Here is a 16584-nt window from a genome sequence, read left to right as displayed (position 1 = left end):
TGCCCTCATTTCCTTCTCCATCATCTTGGACCATATTTTTCTCAGTCCGCTCCCTCCTCTATTTCCTTCATATTTTGTTCCAACACCCCTCTCATATTTTATCTGTAACAGCGGATCTGAAATAAATAAATAGTTTTTAATTGTATATCTGTGAATCAGTAATATGTTGATAACTAAATGTCCTCAGATACCATCAACACCTTTTATATATACATATATAAACATTGTAAAAATCCGTTTATAAGATACTTGGAACTTGCTAAGCTATTGTTATTACTTTTGATATCGTAGACTTGTATCTAATAAACCTTCTCAACTCTTTTGTTTTTATTGCCCATTGGTCACAACTACTATAGCCTTCCCTTCAACATACCAAACTATAAACTGATTTACTTGAAGTGTTTCTTGATATTCATATATTTTATTGACTTCAAAAATATTTATTTATTTTGTTAAAAAATATTTATTAGCAACAGAGGCAGTATTAATACCAAGAGGTACTATTTATCCCCACTCAAATGTGGATCTTCTGTTGGAACAAATTATACTGCGGTAGTTACTACGAGAGAAACTTTCTCATTGGTTTTTGGTACAAAATGTATTCTTGTTTATATTGCTAGCAGGGAGATAAATTACCACCATGTCAAGTGTTGAAACCACCAGATCACATGATTTCAACCTTTCATGGCCTTATCAATGATGGGCTGTAGTCCCATCAACATTTGATGACACTTTGGTGAAAAATACTTAACTGAAACAATTTATGATTGATTCTTTAGACTGTGTGTGTGTGTGTGTGTGTGTGTGTGTGTGCATTGTAGGCTTGGTCTTGTCAATGTTAATAAACTTTTATTAATCTCATCTCCATCTTCTCTCTTCTTTTGTGTAATATTAATAATACTAATATATATATATATATATATATATATATATATATATATGCACATACGCACAAACGCAAACAATAAAGAGTAAAGGTACAGACAGGCAAACAACTATTATCAGGTCAGATTATGATAGTTATACATTGATACAACCTGAGGGTAGAAATGACTGTTACAGTAGTTTAAATCACAAGAGATCAATAAAAGATTAGTTGAGGAATGTTTATAATGATTGTGATATATACTTGTATTCTCTCAGAACAGTTATAAGTCTATATTATTGATATTAGCCAGTAAGTTAAGGCAGGTCATCAGAGGTAGAATCTTAAGGAGGAGGAAAACGTGCAGGTAGTCCCTTACAGCTATTTCAAGAATAAGTGTGCAAGTGGTTTGCTGCCAGAATCTATTTCATCTTCAAAGGGAAAATGAGTTAGGAATTAGTGGGAAATGAATAAATATGTGTGTGTGTGTGTGTGTGTGTGCGTGTGCGTGTGCGTGGCTGATGGATAGTGGAATTGATAGAATGGTAGACAAAATATTAGGCTGGAAAGAAAGTTCTGTTGCATTTCAAGATGGGAAAGAAACAAGTGCTTCTTTGGATTTAATTGATATAATTAATCCAAGATAATATTTCCCATCATTATTGATAAATTAACCCCATCTATTTGGCAAATTGTTGATTCTTCAGCTTAAAATTCGTCTGGTTTCAAAGCAAAGAAACTACAATATCAGTTTTAACCACTTCACAATTAATAAACTATTTTGTCTCTAAATAATGTTACAAGTGAAAAGATGATAGTCAGATGGAGTAAGGTCAGGAAAGTAAGGAGAATGCAGCAAAATTTCTACATTTATTGCTATGATGTTTTCTTTAGTGACCTGGGCAATATGTGGTCTTGCATTATAACGCAAGAGCAATACCACCTCATGATTGACCAATGATGTGCACTTTCTCTGTGAATTTTTGGCAATGCTTCCATTTGATGACAATACTTCACTTCATTAGCTGTGCCATTTTGATTCAAGATTTTATCATAGACAACACCCTTCATATCCCACCAAACACAGAGCATAATGCTTTTTGGTTGTGGTTCTGCTTTGGGGTTGGATTCTCTTTATTCACTGGGTGCTAACCATTGTTGTTTTCTTTGGATATGGTTATAGAAAACTCACTTTTCATCACTTGTGATGACTCTTCTGAAGAAAGTTTTGGTAGCAAGTCTATTCTTCAATGATAATCAGAGGACAAATCTTTGATTAAGCTGAAGAAGCTTTCAATTGATGAGGGATCCACTGACCAAGTTTAGACACTTTCCTTAGTTCATGAAGGTGTTTTATGATTTAAGTGCAGTTTGCTTTGGATTTTCCTCAAATATATTTTCAGAAGCCCAGTATTGACAGAGCCTGGTTGTCCAGATTGAGGGAAATCGCCAAGATAAAAATTTTCCAAGTGAAACTGGCCAAACTATCATTAGCATGCCTGGACACTAAAGCTTCATTTCCATAGACAGAACAAATATTTCTTGCTGCTTTTGTTACTGAAGAACTCCTTTTGAATTCACACAGCATTTAGTGCCTGATACAGGTCTGATCTTAGCTCATTTTAAAAGAGTGAAATTAACACAAATTTTAACCACTATGATGTAATGGTATAAAGAAATCTGCAGAGAAATAAAAAGAAAAAATTAGAATGTAAAAATTGATGCTTGTTTTACTATAAGTATTGAAAAAAATACCCCCAAAGTGATGCAATAGGCCTTGCTTTCCAATCTAATACTTGGTAGTATAATTATGTTTTCAGTTTCATGTTCTCAGTTTTTATTTCACCCAGGTTTACTTTAACTTTCATCTTTCTGGAGTTGATAAAAGAAATATTGGGATGTTGATGCAATTGACTATACTCTCATAAGCTGTGTTACAGCATGACCACAGTTGAATGACTGAAAATAACAAAAGAAAAACATATGTATGTATTTGCATGCATAATGAGACAAACAGAAGAAAATTTTCTTATGTTTCTACTGATTTTACTGATTTTATTTTTCTATTGATATATCTTAGGATAAAGAAGAAAAAGGTCTAAAGTATTGTCGAGAAAATTCCTTAAAGTTGAAGAATCGTCGAAGTGCTGAACTTTATACATCTTGGCGTAAAATGAGAAGCATTCTAGAAAAGGACAGTACTGAAGACAATAAAGAAATTGAAGCAACTTGGAAAGAACAAGGTGAGTATGTTTCTGTAAGTTGAACTGACAAATGAAAGGGATGCCCTCGACATAAACACAAATTCTTCCACATGATAATCTTTTCGTTGAATTGCATTGTCACACCACACCACATCACAAATTGATCTTCTGGTTGAACTGAATAAACTGTTTCCATTGGTTTTTCAAGCGCTGACTGTTGATTGTCACCCCACCTTTTTTGTGCTTCAGTGACAAGTGGAAGGACTTGAACTTAGTAACCAGAACCAGAACAGATAGCTCAAGGCTAGATATATCCTGCAACCTTAGATATCTAGCTCATTTCTTATGGTTTTTGTATCAAGGTAAAATACTTTGGCATAATTACAGATGTGTGTGTGTCTGTCCTGATTTCGTTTCTTCATAACTTTCTAAAAACTGGAAATTTTAGTAAAATTTTCTACAAATGTTTCAGATGGTGTAGATTATGTCGGAATTGTGTAAAAAAAAAATATTGTGATTGAGCATTTGATAATTCAAATACCTCAGCTGTTTCTTCATATATTTTGATGAGGTGTGTGAATTATCCCTACCTTCCATTTTTTTGCACATCAAATTCCAATATAATCATAATCTACACCATGTGAAACATATTTGTTGAAAATTTTATTAAAACATATCCATTTTTTTAAAACTTATGAGGAAAAGAAGTCGATGGGAGTAAGGCTTACATCTGTAGCTTTGTTCAAGCTTTTTATAGAATCAAGAAATCTACCCTGATATCCATCATCTGCAACCAATAATCTCAGTTTTTTGCTATTTCTAGTCTCTGAAGCTCCTATTGCAGTTGGGATAACAACAACACCTTTATGGTAATTCGAAGTTATCTGAATTTTGTACTTCTGATTTTGGGTTTTCTTTTTAATATTATCTGATATTCTTTGCCTACCATTCTAGTATTAAACGGGGCAAGTAATAGGGATTAAGTAATACATTTTTCTCTCTTTATTGACTATGTTGTTGTCATCTGATTTCTCCTCCTCCTCTTTGTCCAATTATTATTATTATTATTATTATTATTATTATTATTATTATTATTATTATTATTATTATTATTATTATTATTATTATTATTATTATTATTACCTCCACTTTAGCAAAGGTGGAGGTATTGTTTGTTTGTCCATGGACAAGATATCTTAAGAACTGCTGGATGGATTCAGATAAAACTTTCAGGAATGTTTGACCTCATGACTGGCATGAAACGATTAGATTTTGGGATCAATCCGATACCGGACAAGGATTCTGAATTATTTTTCCTTTGTTTTTACTTAATTTTTGAGAGTGGTCAGCTTCAATTTTAGTGTTCTCGTTTGTGAGAGCAGTTGAGTTTATTTCAGATATTCTCGTTTTAAAAATCATCTCTGGCTAATCATTGAGAAGACGTTGGTGTTGCCTTGGTGGACGTTTGTGCTTTCTGAGTGCTCTTATTATTGTTGTTGTTGGTTGTTGTGGATTGGCAGAGTTGTTAGTGTTGGAAAAAAAATACTTTGTAGTATTTGTTCTGTCTCTTTGCATTCTGAGTTCTAATCCTGACAAAGTCAACTTTGTTATCCATCTTTCTAGAGTTGATAAAATAGGGTACCAGTCGAATACCAGGGTTGATATAATCAAATAAACCCCTTCATGCAAAACTGCTGGCTTTGTGCCTAAATTAAAAATTATTATTGTTGTTATTTTTGTCATATATTTTAGAGAAAAAATCACGAGAGGCTGAGGTTCAATTGAAGGAAATAGTACGACGAGCCCGAGAAGAACATAGACGATCACAGAAATCTATGTCAAAAGGCAGCAGCTCATCTTTGTCTGAAGATCTCCCACCAATTCCTCCGAAGCAAGTATTGTTTTCTGTGCTGTATGTATCTTTTATAAATGTTTTTTTTTACTCAGAGCACTGACCAATGGCACCAGCACACTGATGATAATGATGATGATGAGGTGGAAGAGGAAGCAAGAAGTCCAGAGCACTGAAATTACATTCTTTTCTTTTGATTTATTTAACACTGCATTAAAAAAAAGTTTTAAAAAAATAGCAATCTGTATATCATACTTAATGTATGTACATCATCGAAAGCCAAAATAACTGTGGTATTTGTCTGGAGATAATATTTCTTATGAATATACTATATCATTTATGCATGTACTAGATCAATGCCATAGTTAATTTGGCATTCCATGATGTATTTGCCGTATGGTACATAGATGGCTAATTTATTCTAATGCTGCTTCTGTTGCACATAATGAATTTAAAAAGGAATCCTCTCCCTTATTTATATTAGAAGGAGAAAAATAATCTATCTTATGATTGATCTGATAAAACCATCAGTGAAATCTCTCTCTGAAATTACACCCTACTATTTAAAACAAAAAAATGAAATGGCACATTAGATAATGAAATCCTGGATATGTTATGTTTGGAAACACAAGATAGGATGTTCAAGTTGGAATGTTTTTCAATCGTAGGCCTGCTTGATCAGGGCTGATCTAGGGTTCAACAACATAACTGACCACTTGGTCTAGGGTTAGATGTCTTGCACAAGACGGTTTTTTTTTTTTTTTTACCGTGTCTCAGTTATTGTTTAGGGCTAAAGTGCAATATGTTTTGTTTTTTTTTATTCATTATAAAATGCTGAAAGAGTGAAATTATAAAAAAAACAAACAACAAAAAGTGAGGCACGAAGAAAAATTCATTGAAGTTCTGTCTTCCATCATTTAGCCTGGTTACTTAAGGGTATCAAATAATGTAGGTGAAGTAGTTTTCTTTCAGGAAACCTACAACTGGCCAGAGTAGATAACCTTAAAGTTAATGTTTGTGGAAATGTTTTACTCAATATCTTTCTTATGTTTTATCCAAGCTACAAGTTTAATTATGTTTATTCTGTTAATTGATATATAAATTTATCACACATGTCCAGAAATTGGAAAGAAAAGTAGTGGAAGGGAAATGGCTGAGGAGATAACATGTTGAATTTCCAGTTCAATGCTTTTGATATAAAGTTGGCACATTTCATTTTCATTAAATCCTACTGTTTATTTCAACAATGCCCTTAATTCTAGATGCTTCGATTTACATGATTCTCATAGATATTTACCAGGTTATTTGTGAGTGTTTATCAGATTGATCAGGAACCTAACTGGAGAAATACTTGCTTCTCATTTACCTAATTTTCCATGAAACAGACAGAAGCTATGGTATTGACTATTGAAAGCACCAAACAGTTTAAGAAACTTGTTTTACTTACAAATACAGTAGACAAAACAGTTACAAAGCCCAGTCACTGCCATCATCCTTTCTCCATTTCCACAACATACACTTCATCATTATTGACCAACAGATAGTCTTATTATGTAAGGGCATTACCTTCACCTATTACTGTGTTGCTTAAATTCACTTGCACTGCTAGTGTCTTTAGAAAAACCACATGGACATCACAACTTCTGTAAAGTTACTAAAGCAATTTAGCAATATATATATATATATATATATATATATATATATATATGTATGTATATATCAGTCATTATTTATCATTGTTGTTGTTGTGGCAAGCTGGCAGAATTGTTAGCTCACTGGGCAAAATGTGTGGTGGCAATTCCATTGTGTGACAGTTTGGACAGGTATTTTCCAGTTTAACTTTGGTTTCACCATTAAGTTGTGAGTGGAATTTGGTTGGCTAAAATTGTACAGAAGCTACTCCTGTTGTTTGTTTGTGTGTGTGCATTTTATTGATGTACATCAGTTAAGGAATCAATATTAACTAGCAAAAAGAAAAAAAATGAAAACCAGTACATATTGAATGAAGTCTCTTTTGATATTTGTTTTGCCACAAATTACAGACACTTCCTTGTCACTCCTGCTGTCATAAATGCAGTGGATCAGATATTGCCCTTAATCAAAGATGTTATTCTGTTGTGTCTGGGGAGAGTCATTCTCTTTTGGTGCTTTATAATTTAACACACCCACTGGTAAAATTTCCACTTATTTATTTTTTATTTTTCTAAAATTTTCGTTGCATCTTGCAACCTTTTCAATAGTTCTGATTTTCCTCAGACACAACAGAATATGCTTCGACACATGAACTCACATAAAGAATCTTGCAAACCAAATCCAAAAATGAAATAAAAAAAGATGCTATTGTTCTCTAGTTGCCATAAATAAGCAACTTCACCAGAGATGACAAACTTTAACAAATTCCAAAATAAAAATTAAATTCCACCCTCACATAGTATCAAAACATTAGTCAAATTCATTGAATTTTATTTTTTACAGAACACATATCAACAATGCCACAAACAGTCTTGGTTCCAGTGTCAAATCTTCTGGGGTTAATAAAAAACCGGCTACACCAAAGAACAGAAATGCTGTGATTAAATGGTTTAAGGAAGAAGAACGGCCCAAAGAAGTTGGTTTAAATCCTGAAACGAAGAAAATAGAAGAATGGTTTCATGGTAAAGTCATTCTTTACAGAATACATATTTTTAAAAAAATCTACTATAGAATATTTCTACTGTGAAGAATGATTTCTATTTTATCATTAGCATGGAAAATCATGCTCATAAGAAAAAACAAAACTAAAAACTGGGCTGAAAGGAATCACTCTGAAACAAAATTATTATTATTTTTGTTTTGTCTTTGATCAGTAAATCTTATTGCCTATTTGCTTCTATCTAAAAATCAAAGGAAATGACTACTATTCCCTTCAAACTTTGCCTTTGTGGCCTGGACATCAATGTTTTGAAACTGACCTATTTTCCTTTACATTTCAAACAGGTTCAGTGCTGAGTTGCTGAAGCAGAAATATTGTTATAGCAAATATTCTACTCAGTACCACAGATTTGTTTACCTGTTGCTTGATCTTAACCACTTGAGCATATCCCTTAATGGCTGACGATATGTGCATCTCTGATCATGAGCAGGAGTAGTGGGGGAGCATCATAGTCATGTGTTGAGAGGGATTCTTTGGTTTTTGAATAAATGTAAAAAATGCAAAGTTTGAAGGAAATATATTAGCTATTTTTCATTCTTTCTAGGAGTAAGCAAATAGGAAATAACAGTTGCTACCCAAGGACAAAAATTGTGTGATAATAGCTATTGCTGCTGTGTTATCCCAGATTAGTCTGATTGATTAGATCTATATTTAAAGAAGTTCCACCCATAACCAACATTTATATATACCTAGGACTGTATTATCCATTTTTAAAGACAGTCAGGTGTGATTTGAAGGCATTTGGCTGTGATTTCTAGCAAAGTGAGTAGTTGCATTTAGCCTCTCTTGTTGGCTCACTTTGGATTATATTTTACTCAAGCAAGCAGAGTTGTCTCTCTTGCTAAGGCAATCTTGCTAAGGCAATCTTGCTCTGGGGCCCAGCAACTGCTCATAGGGTTAGTATTACAACTGTGTGACGTATGAACTAAATAAATAGGTTATTACTAGTGTTTTATTAAATGGTAACTGTAGTCTATGTGCAGTGATATATATCTATATATCTTCATCATTTAATGTCTGTTTTCCGTGCTGGCATGGGTTGGACCAGAGTTGGCAAGCAGGAGAGCTGCACCCATATTTCTGTGTCTGGATGCCCTTCCTAACACCAACCACTTTACAGAGCATGCTGGGTACTTTTTACATGGCACCAGCACAAGTGCTTTTATGTGACACTGGCATGGGTGCTATTATGTAGTGTAAGCATGGGAATTTTTTACATGGTGCCAGCATAGATGCTTTTTACGTGGTGCCAGCACAGGGCTCTTGCAGGTGGAGCAGCATTAACAATCCTGCTGTGGGTATGGTGGTGGTGGCACTCCGTCAGTTACAACGACAAGGGTTCCAGTTGATCCAATCAATGGAACAGCCTGCTTGTGAAATTAACGTGCAAGTGGTTGAGCACTCCACAGGCACGTGTACCCTTAACATAGTTCTCGGGGGAGATTCAGCATGACACAGAGTGTGACAAGGCTGGCCCTGTTGTACCAACAGAAGCAGGAAGATAGAGTGAGAGAAAGTTGTGGTGAAAGAGTACAGCGGGGTTCACCACCATCCCCTGCCGGAGCCTTGTGGAGCTTTAGGTGTTTGCTCAATAAACACTCACAATGCCCGGTCTGGGAATCGAAACCGCGATCCTACGACCGTGAGTCTGCTGCCCTAACCACTGGGCCATTGTGCCTCCACTGCTGTGGGTATATATATATATATATATAAATATATATATATATATATATATATATATATATATATATATATATATATATATATATATATATATATATATATATATATATATATATATATATATATATATATATATATATATATATATATATATATATATATATATATATATATATATATATATATATATATATATATATATATATATATATATATATATATATATATATATATATATATATATATATATATATATATATATATATATATATATATATATATATATATATATATATATATATATATATATATATATATATATATATATATATATATATATATATATATATATATATATATATATATATATATATATATATATATATATATATATATATATATTATATATATATATATATATATATATATATATATATATATATATATATATATATATATATATATATATATATATATATATATATATATATATATATATATATATATATATATATATATATATATATATATATATATATATATATATATATATATATATATATATATATATATATATATATATATATATATATATATATATATATATATATATATATATATATATATATATATATATATATATATATATATATATATATATATATATATATATATATATATATATATATATATATATATATATATATATATATATATATATATATATATATATATATATATATATATATATATATATATATATATATATATATATATATATATATATATATATATATATATATATATATATATATATATATATATATAATAGATTATCTTCTGTAAGTCATGGCTTTTAAGTTAACTGAAGACAGTTTAGATTTTTCTCTCATGATGTAAATATTAAGAAAAAGCATGGTGGTCATATTATAATACTAGTGTTGATTTAAACTTTTATCTTTTTGGGGATTGATGAAATTCATGCCAGTAATATACTGGTTTTCAAGTCAGTCAGCTTTAAAAACTTTTTTATTATATTAGTCAGGGGGAAAGGATTGCATTCATTGTTTTTGCTGATTCTCCAAGTGTGGTGGGATTGATGGTGTTAATGTCCCACTTGAACAGTTGCAAGTCATCTGCTGCAGGAAAATAGAGAAGTAGGGATTTCCAGAGAGTCAATATTCTGTGGAGGAAGAACTAGGAATGGTAATTAGTGCAGAAGTTGGAGGAAGGCAGTGTATGATATGGATAATGAGGGGAGGAGAGATGAGTGAGAGTTAGTAGTGCTTGAGTGGAAGGAATACAAGGCCAGTCAGCCAGCCTGCTCTGTGAAGCAGATTTCACTCAGGTAGTATCAGTGGGAAAGGTTGAAAAAGGAGACTGCATGTTTGTGGGTCAGAGGCTGGAGTGTGATGGCAAATGACTTCATTCCAATTAGTTGGGTTGCCTTCTAAGGTGGGGGTGAGGGTGTTCCATCTTCTGCAAAAATGTCCCAATTTAAAAGAAATGTTTATTATTTAAATGTAGATTACTGGACTAAACACATTTACTCTTTATCATCTGTGTTCTCATTGAAATCCTATCTGTGTGTCTGGTAAACTCCGGAATCCATTAAAACTAAAGATGGTCAGTATCAGTTTGTCCGTAGAAGAATTCTAAAAGGAATTGGAAAGTGCAGTTGTCACAGGTGTGAAGACTAATGTTTTGAACTCTTGCTCTTTGTCTGAGAATGAAAGAGATAAAAAGGGGTTGTTGTTTAGGTTTGTTAGGTCAACCCATCTTCTAAATCACTTTCTCCTTCATACACAAATGGGGAACAGAGGTCCAGAACATCAGACAATTCACTCCACATGGCAACTGAACTTACTAACATTTTCCAGAAGTCTTCTGTAAAGTCCTCTTCCAGGTTTCATTTTGCTTCTTCCTTTCAAATATTTGGGTTTATTTATTTGATTATACCTTACCAAAATTAGTCTTGTACCTCCCACTTTGTATTAAGCTTAAATAATAAACCTATATTTCCTAGGGAGGATTGACTGCATCTTTTACAGAAGAGATAGGTTCTTGGTGAGTAGGGACTATGGTTCAGTTAACAATTCACAACAGCTGGAGCCATTGGCTTAACACAGCTAAGAACTTTGAGAAAGGCAGGTTACAATGACATATATCACACCTTACACTATTAATGACAATGAGAAAGGCAAGCAACAATAACATACAAGGGGCATTGGGCAAAACAAAATAAAGGAGGACAGTTAATTATTTTATTCAACATGTTCCCCTCTGATTCACACACTTATTGTAGCAATTCTTCAATTTTTCTAATCCTTGTAAAAGAACTCGGAAGGTTGATCCTCTAACTAGGCCTTTTGTGATACCCTTAGAACCAGGAACCTTTCAGCACCCCCTTATATAGCTAACATTGTTAATGACCTCGAGAAAAGCAACAATGATATAAGATACAACGAATGACATTGGCAAAGGCTTGAATGTCCCAAAATATCTTTTCATATTTCTCTTCTTTAAATTCATGTGTTTTGTGTCTAAATAATTGTAGGTCTTATAAGCAGAGCTGAAGCAGAGGAAATCCTGTCTGATCGACCTATTGGTAGTTTTCTAGTGCGAGTCAGTGAAAGAATATGGGGCTATACAGTATCTTATCAGTCGGAAGAACGTTGCAAACACTTCTTAATTGATGCATCGGATGGCACATACCATTTCTTTGGCTCCAACTATCAACCATTCAGTTCTCTTCAAGAAATCCTTAATTACCACATGGTAAGTTTACTGGGGTTACTTCAGTTTTTGTTTGTTTTTTGAGTGGTGTGAAGGAGGTGTGACTATTATAATTTACAATAATAATAATGGTGGTGGTGGTGGGAATGATGATAATGAGGATGGTAAGTGATGGTAATAATTATCTTTTTTACTATAACTGCAAGGCCTGAAACCATTGGGGAGGCGGGGGGGGGGGCTAGTTGATTACATCAAACCCAGTGCGTAACTGGTACTTATTTCATCAACCCCGGAAGGATAAAAAGCAAAGCAGACCTTGGTGGAATTTGAACTCGGAACATAAGAACAGACAAAATACCGCTAAGCATTTTGCCAGGTGTGTAATGATTCTGCCTGCTTGCCATCTCAGTGATGGTAGTTATAATGATGATAGCAGAGGTTACAATGGTGATGAGGTGGTGTTGGTTGTAATGGCAATGTTCAGTTTAATAGTGATGATAATGATGATGGTAGTAGTAATAGTGATGGTGTTGAGAATGGTTGTGGAGTGATGATGGTAGAGAGGGTAATGATGGTGATGATAATGTGGATTGTGGCAGTAGTGATTAGGATGGTGGTGGTAATGATGCTGATGATGGCAATCATGGTGGTGATGATAATTATTGTAGTTTAATTCCTGGTTACCCCTGATTGAACAGCCCTAGGATCAAACATGTTCCAAGCATGATCAATCTATATCTTTGTATGTCTATCACTACATTGGATATATGTGTGTATATATATATATATACACACACGCACATCCTTTCTTTTATAAGGTAGAACACATGATTGGAGGAAATGTAACTGTTATTTCTAGCAGGTCAAGAAACCATTAGACACTCCATCACTAATGATGATGATGGTGGTGGTGGTGATTCTTGTGGGTTAGCAGAAAACATTGATGGTCAAAACTAATTATGCTGAAATATGACATAGAATTAGCAGATCAAAGAATTGTTTGTTGGCATCTTTTAGACATGACTATCCAAATGTCATTGAGATGTATGCAGTCCTTGTAGTGACTGTCCAGTCTTTATCATATCACTAACAATAAAAAAGTAACTATATGAAAGCATTATTGCTGTTAAAAACACAGGGTCACACAGGAGAGCTAGGAAGAATGGGTGCATGCGTATGTGCAAGTTTGCTGGTGACCTTGACGTGTGCATGTGTAGCTCTGTGGATGATGGTGTGGGTGCTGGGAAGTGGTCAGTACCAGTGTGCAGTGCTGTGTGGTATGGCGGTGTGATAATATATATGTGTGTATATCTATCTATCTATCTATCTATCTATCTATCTATCTATATACATATATATATATATATATATATATATATATATATATATATATATTTGTATATATATATATATATATATATATATATATATATAAAGATGAGAATGTGTGTCTGTCTCTGTGAATCCCTAAAACTTGAGAACTACTCAACCAATTTCATTCAAATTTTACACATGCTTTACTTAGGGTCCAGGTAGTGTTTTAGGCCAAAATATTTTTAACCTCTTGCCTAGTGCGAGCGAGCCCAGTGCAATATCACATCTCCTCCACTATTGCAGTATTATGTGTCAAAAGTGAAACAATAACATCTCTCTATTGTAATGTTAGACAGTTTCACTAATAGTTTCACTAAGTGAAACTATTATCTCACATATACACAGGCATACATACATACATATTTATATATAATATATATATGTTATCTATCTATCTATATATATATATGTATATATATAGATGTATATATATACATATACATGAATATATATATATATATATATGTATATATATAGATGTATATGTATAGCTGTATATGTATATATATATAGATGTATATGTGTAGATGTCTATATATAGATGTACATGTAATATGTACACATATATACATGCATACATATACACACACACGTACACATACATAGGTGCAGATGTGGCTGTGTGCAGAGCTGGTAGAAACGTTAGCACGCCCGGCGAAATGCTTAGTGGAATATCGTCTGCCGCTTCGTTCTGAGTTCAAATTCCGCTGAGCCAACTTTGCCTTTCATCCTTTCAGGGTCGATTAAATAAGTACCAGTTACGCACTGGGGTCGATTTAATCAACTTAATCCATTTGTCTGTCCTTGTTTGTCCCCCCTGTGTGTAGCCCCTTGTGGGCAGTAAAGAAATAAGTTGTGGCTGTGTGGTAAGAAACTTGGTTCCAAAACACATGGTCCTGGGTTCAGTCCCACTGTGTGGTGACTTGGCATGTGTCTTCTGCTATAGCCTCAGACCAACCAAAGCCTTGTGAGCGGATTTTGTAAACAGAAACTGAAAGAAATCAATCGTATATATATATATGTATATATGTAAGTGTATGTGTGTGTCTTTGTGTTTCTCCCTCATCACTGCTTCATAACTGGTGTTTGTTTATTTACATCCCCTTAACTTACTGGTTTGACAAGAAGAAACTGATAGAATAAGTACCAGGCTTATCAAAATAAAAAAAAAAGCACTACACAGTGTCTCATATTTTTGTCTGCCCACTCAGTTGTATCTATCAATCTATCTGTGTGTGTGTGTGTATATATATATATATATATATATATATATATATATATATAATACACACACACACACACACACACACATACATGTATGTATATGTGTATATCCATATCTATTATATTAAAGTCAATGTCTTTATGTGTGTTCGTGTGTTACTTATACGTTTGAAAACTACTGCACTGATCCTAATGAAATTTGGAACACAAAATCCAAGCCTAGGGAGAAGAGTAATGCTGTGTGTTTCATACAATTTAATGCACCAAAATTACTGAATGGATCCTTATGATATTTGGAACTTAGATTCAATGCATAAGGGTGAGTATAATGCAGTATGTTTGGTTTGAATTTGAGATGGCTTAAAGGGGGCAGAACCCACATGAAAATTCATAAATTTTCAATGTTGATGAAATTTCAACCATGGGTCAGTGTGCATACTCGACAGAGTGTGAGTACGTTGACAGAAAAGTTGGTACTAAGAAGCATCAGTTGTGATGTGCAAGAGAGACGATTGTACTGGTATGGTCATGTGGCGAGAATGGATGAGGATAGCTGTGTGAAAAAGTGCCACACCCTTGCAGTTGAGGGAACCTGTGGAAGATGTAGACCCGGGAAGACCTGGGATGAGGTGGTGAAGCATGACCTTCGAACATTAGGCCTCACCGAGTCAATGACTAGTGACCGAGACCTTTGGAAATATGCTGTGTGTGAGAAGACCTGGCAAGCCTAGTGAGACCATAATCCGAGACCTCTGCCAGGGGTGTAACCAGCCCACTTATGCGTACCTTTCCTTCATTGGAAACTAAACTCTGCTTGCAAAGACCTGTTGAAGCAAGTGAAATCGAAATCTTTGTGTCTTTGTCTCTGTTTCTCCCTCATTACTGCTTCACAACTGCTGTTCATTTATTTACATCCCCTTAACTTACTGGTTTGACAAGAAGAACCTGATAGAAATTTGGAACACAAGATCCAAGGGTAATGCTGTGTGTTTCAGACAATTTCATGGACCAAAATTACTGAATGGATCCTTATGATATTTGGAACTTAGATTCAATGCATAAGGGCAGGTAGTCCCCAGGTGGTAACATTGATTTCAAGGCCTTCCCAGATGAGTGACTGGTTATTGAATGACATTTATAGATTGTAAATTTATTCTGTCCAGTTACCTATCGGTGTAGTGGTCATTTGCAAACTCCAGAGGTGACACTTTCATTTCCCCCTTAACCCTCACGTCACACAGTTGTTAATGTTTCAGTTGGGTCATGCCCTTTTAATTGTTATAGATCCCTAATGCATCTTACGGCTGTGCCTGTCACCTGTATGGTGAGGAATTCTACATTGGGGAGTAGTAACGACTAGGGTAGGGTGGCTGACTGCTTATCATTTGTCTTTTGGTTTCCTGTAGCTTTTCTCTCTTTTACAAACCCAGTGAACATACATATACTTCCCATTTCAAAGAAATTCGAACAATGCATACAAGACCCAAGTCAAAAAGATTCTCAACAATTCAACTTCTCTGGTTGACATTAACACACCCACCCCCATTAGGGACCTTCATTCCCGCATTTTAGAGCTCCATGACCTCCATTTTTCAGGAGCAAAATCCTTTTAACAGGTTCCATAAGACTGGAATTTTGGAATCTGCTCATAAAGATCAGTAGTATGGGATACACGTGTCATGATATATGTATGTGTATATATATATATGTATGTATATATATATATATATAGATATATGTATGTGTATATATATATATGTATGTATATATATATATATATAGATATATGTATATATATATATATATATATATATATATATATATATATATATATGTATGTATATGTTTTATATATATATATGTATGTGTATATATGTTATGTATGTGTATGTGTATATGTATATATATATATATATATGTATGTGTTTGTGTGTCTGTGTTTGTCCCACCAACA

General features: G+C 33.5%; 1 protein-coding gene across 4 annotated transcripts in view; it reads left to right on the top strand.

Moving 5' to 3' along the window:
- The window catches only part of LOC106876359 (SH2 domain-containing protein 4B), a 134734-nt gene that overhangs the window by 112001 nt on the left and 6149 nt on the right, over positions 1–16584 (top strand). For all 4 annotated transcript variants that reach the window (XM_089342279.1, XM_089342280.1, XM_089342282.1 and 1 more), the window contains 4 exons: positions 2946–3108; positions 4822–4960; positions 7397–7575; positions 11854–12074. In XM_089342279.1, the coding sequence (XP_089198405.1) occupies positions 2946–3108; positions 4822–4960; positions 7397–7575; positions 11854–12074 (702 nt within the window). The remainder of the gene's footprint in view (positions 1–2945; positions 3109–4821; positions 4961–7396; positions 7576–11853; positions 12075–16584) is intronic.

The sequence above is a fragment of the Octopus bimaculoides genome, chromosome 25 (genome assembly GCF_046866305.1).
Source record: "Octopus bimaculoides isolate indiv1 chromosome 25, ASM4686630v1, whole genome shotgun sequence".
NCBI classification, from domain to species: domain Eukaryota; kingdom Metazoa; phylum Mollusca; class Cephalopoda; order Octopoda; family Octopodidae; genus Octopus; species Octopus bimaculoides.
This window is presented reverse-complemented; position numbering and strand designations above follow the sequence as displayed.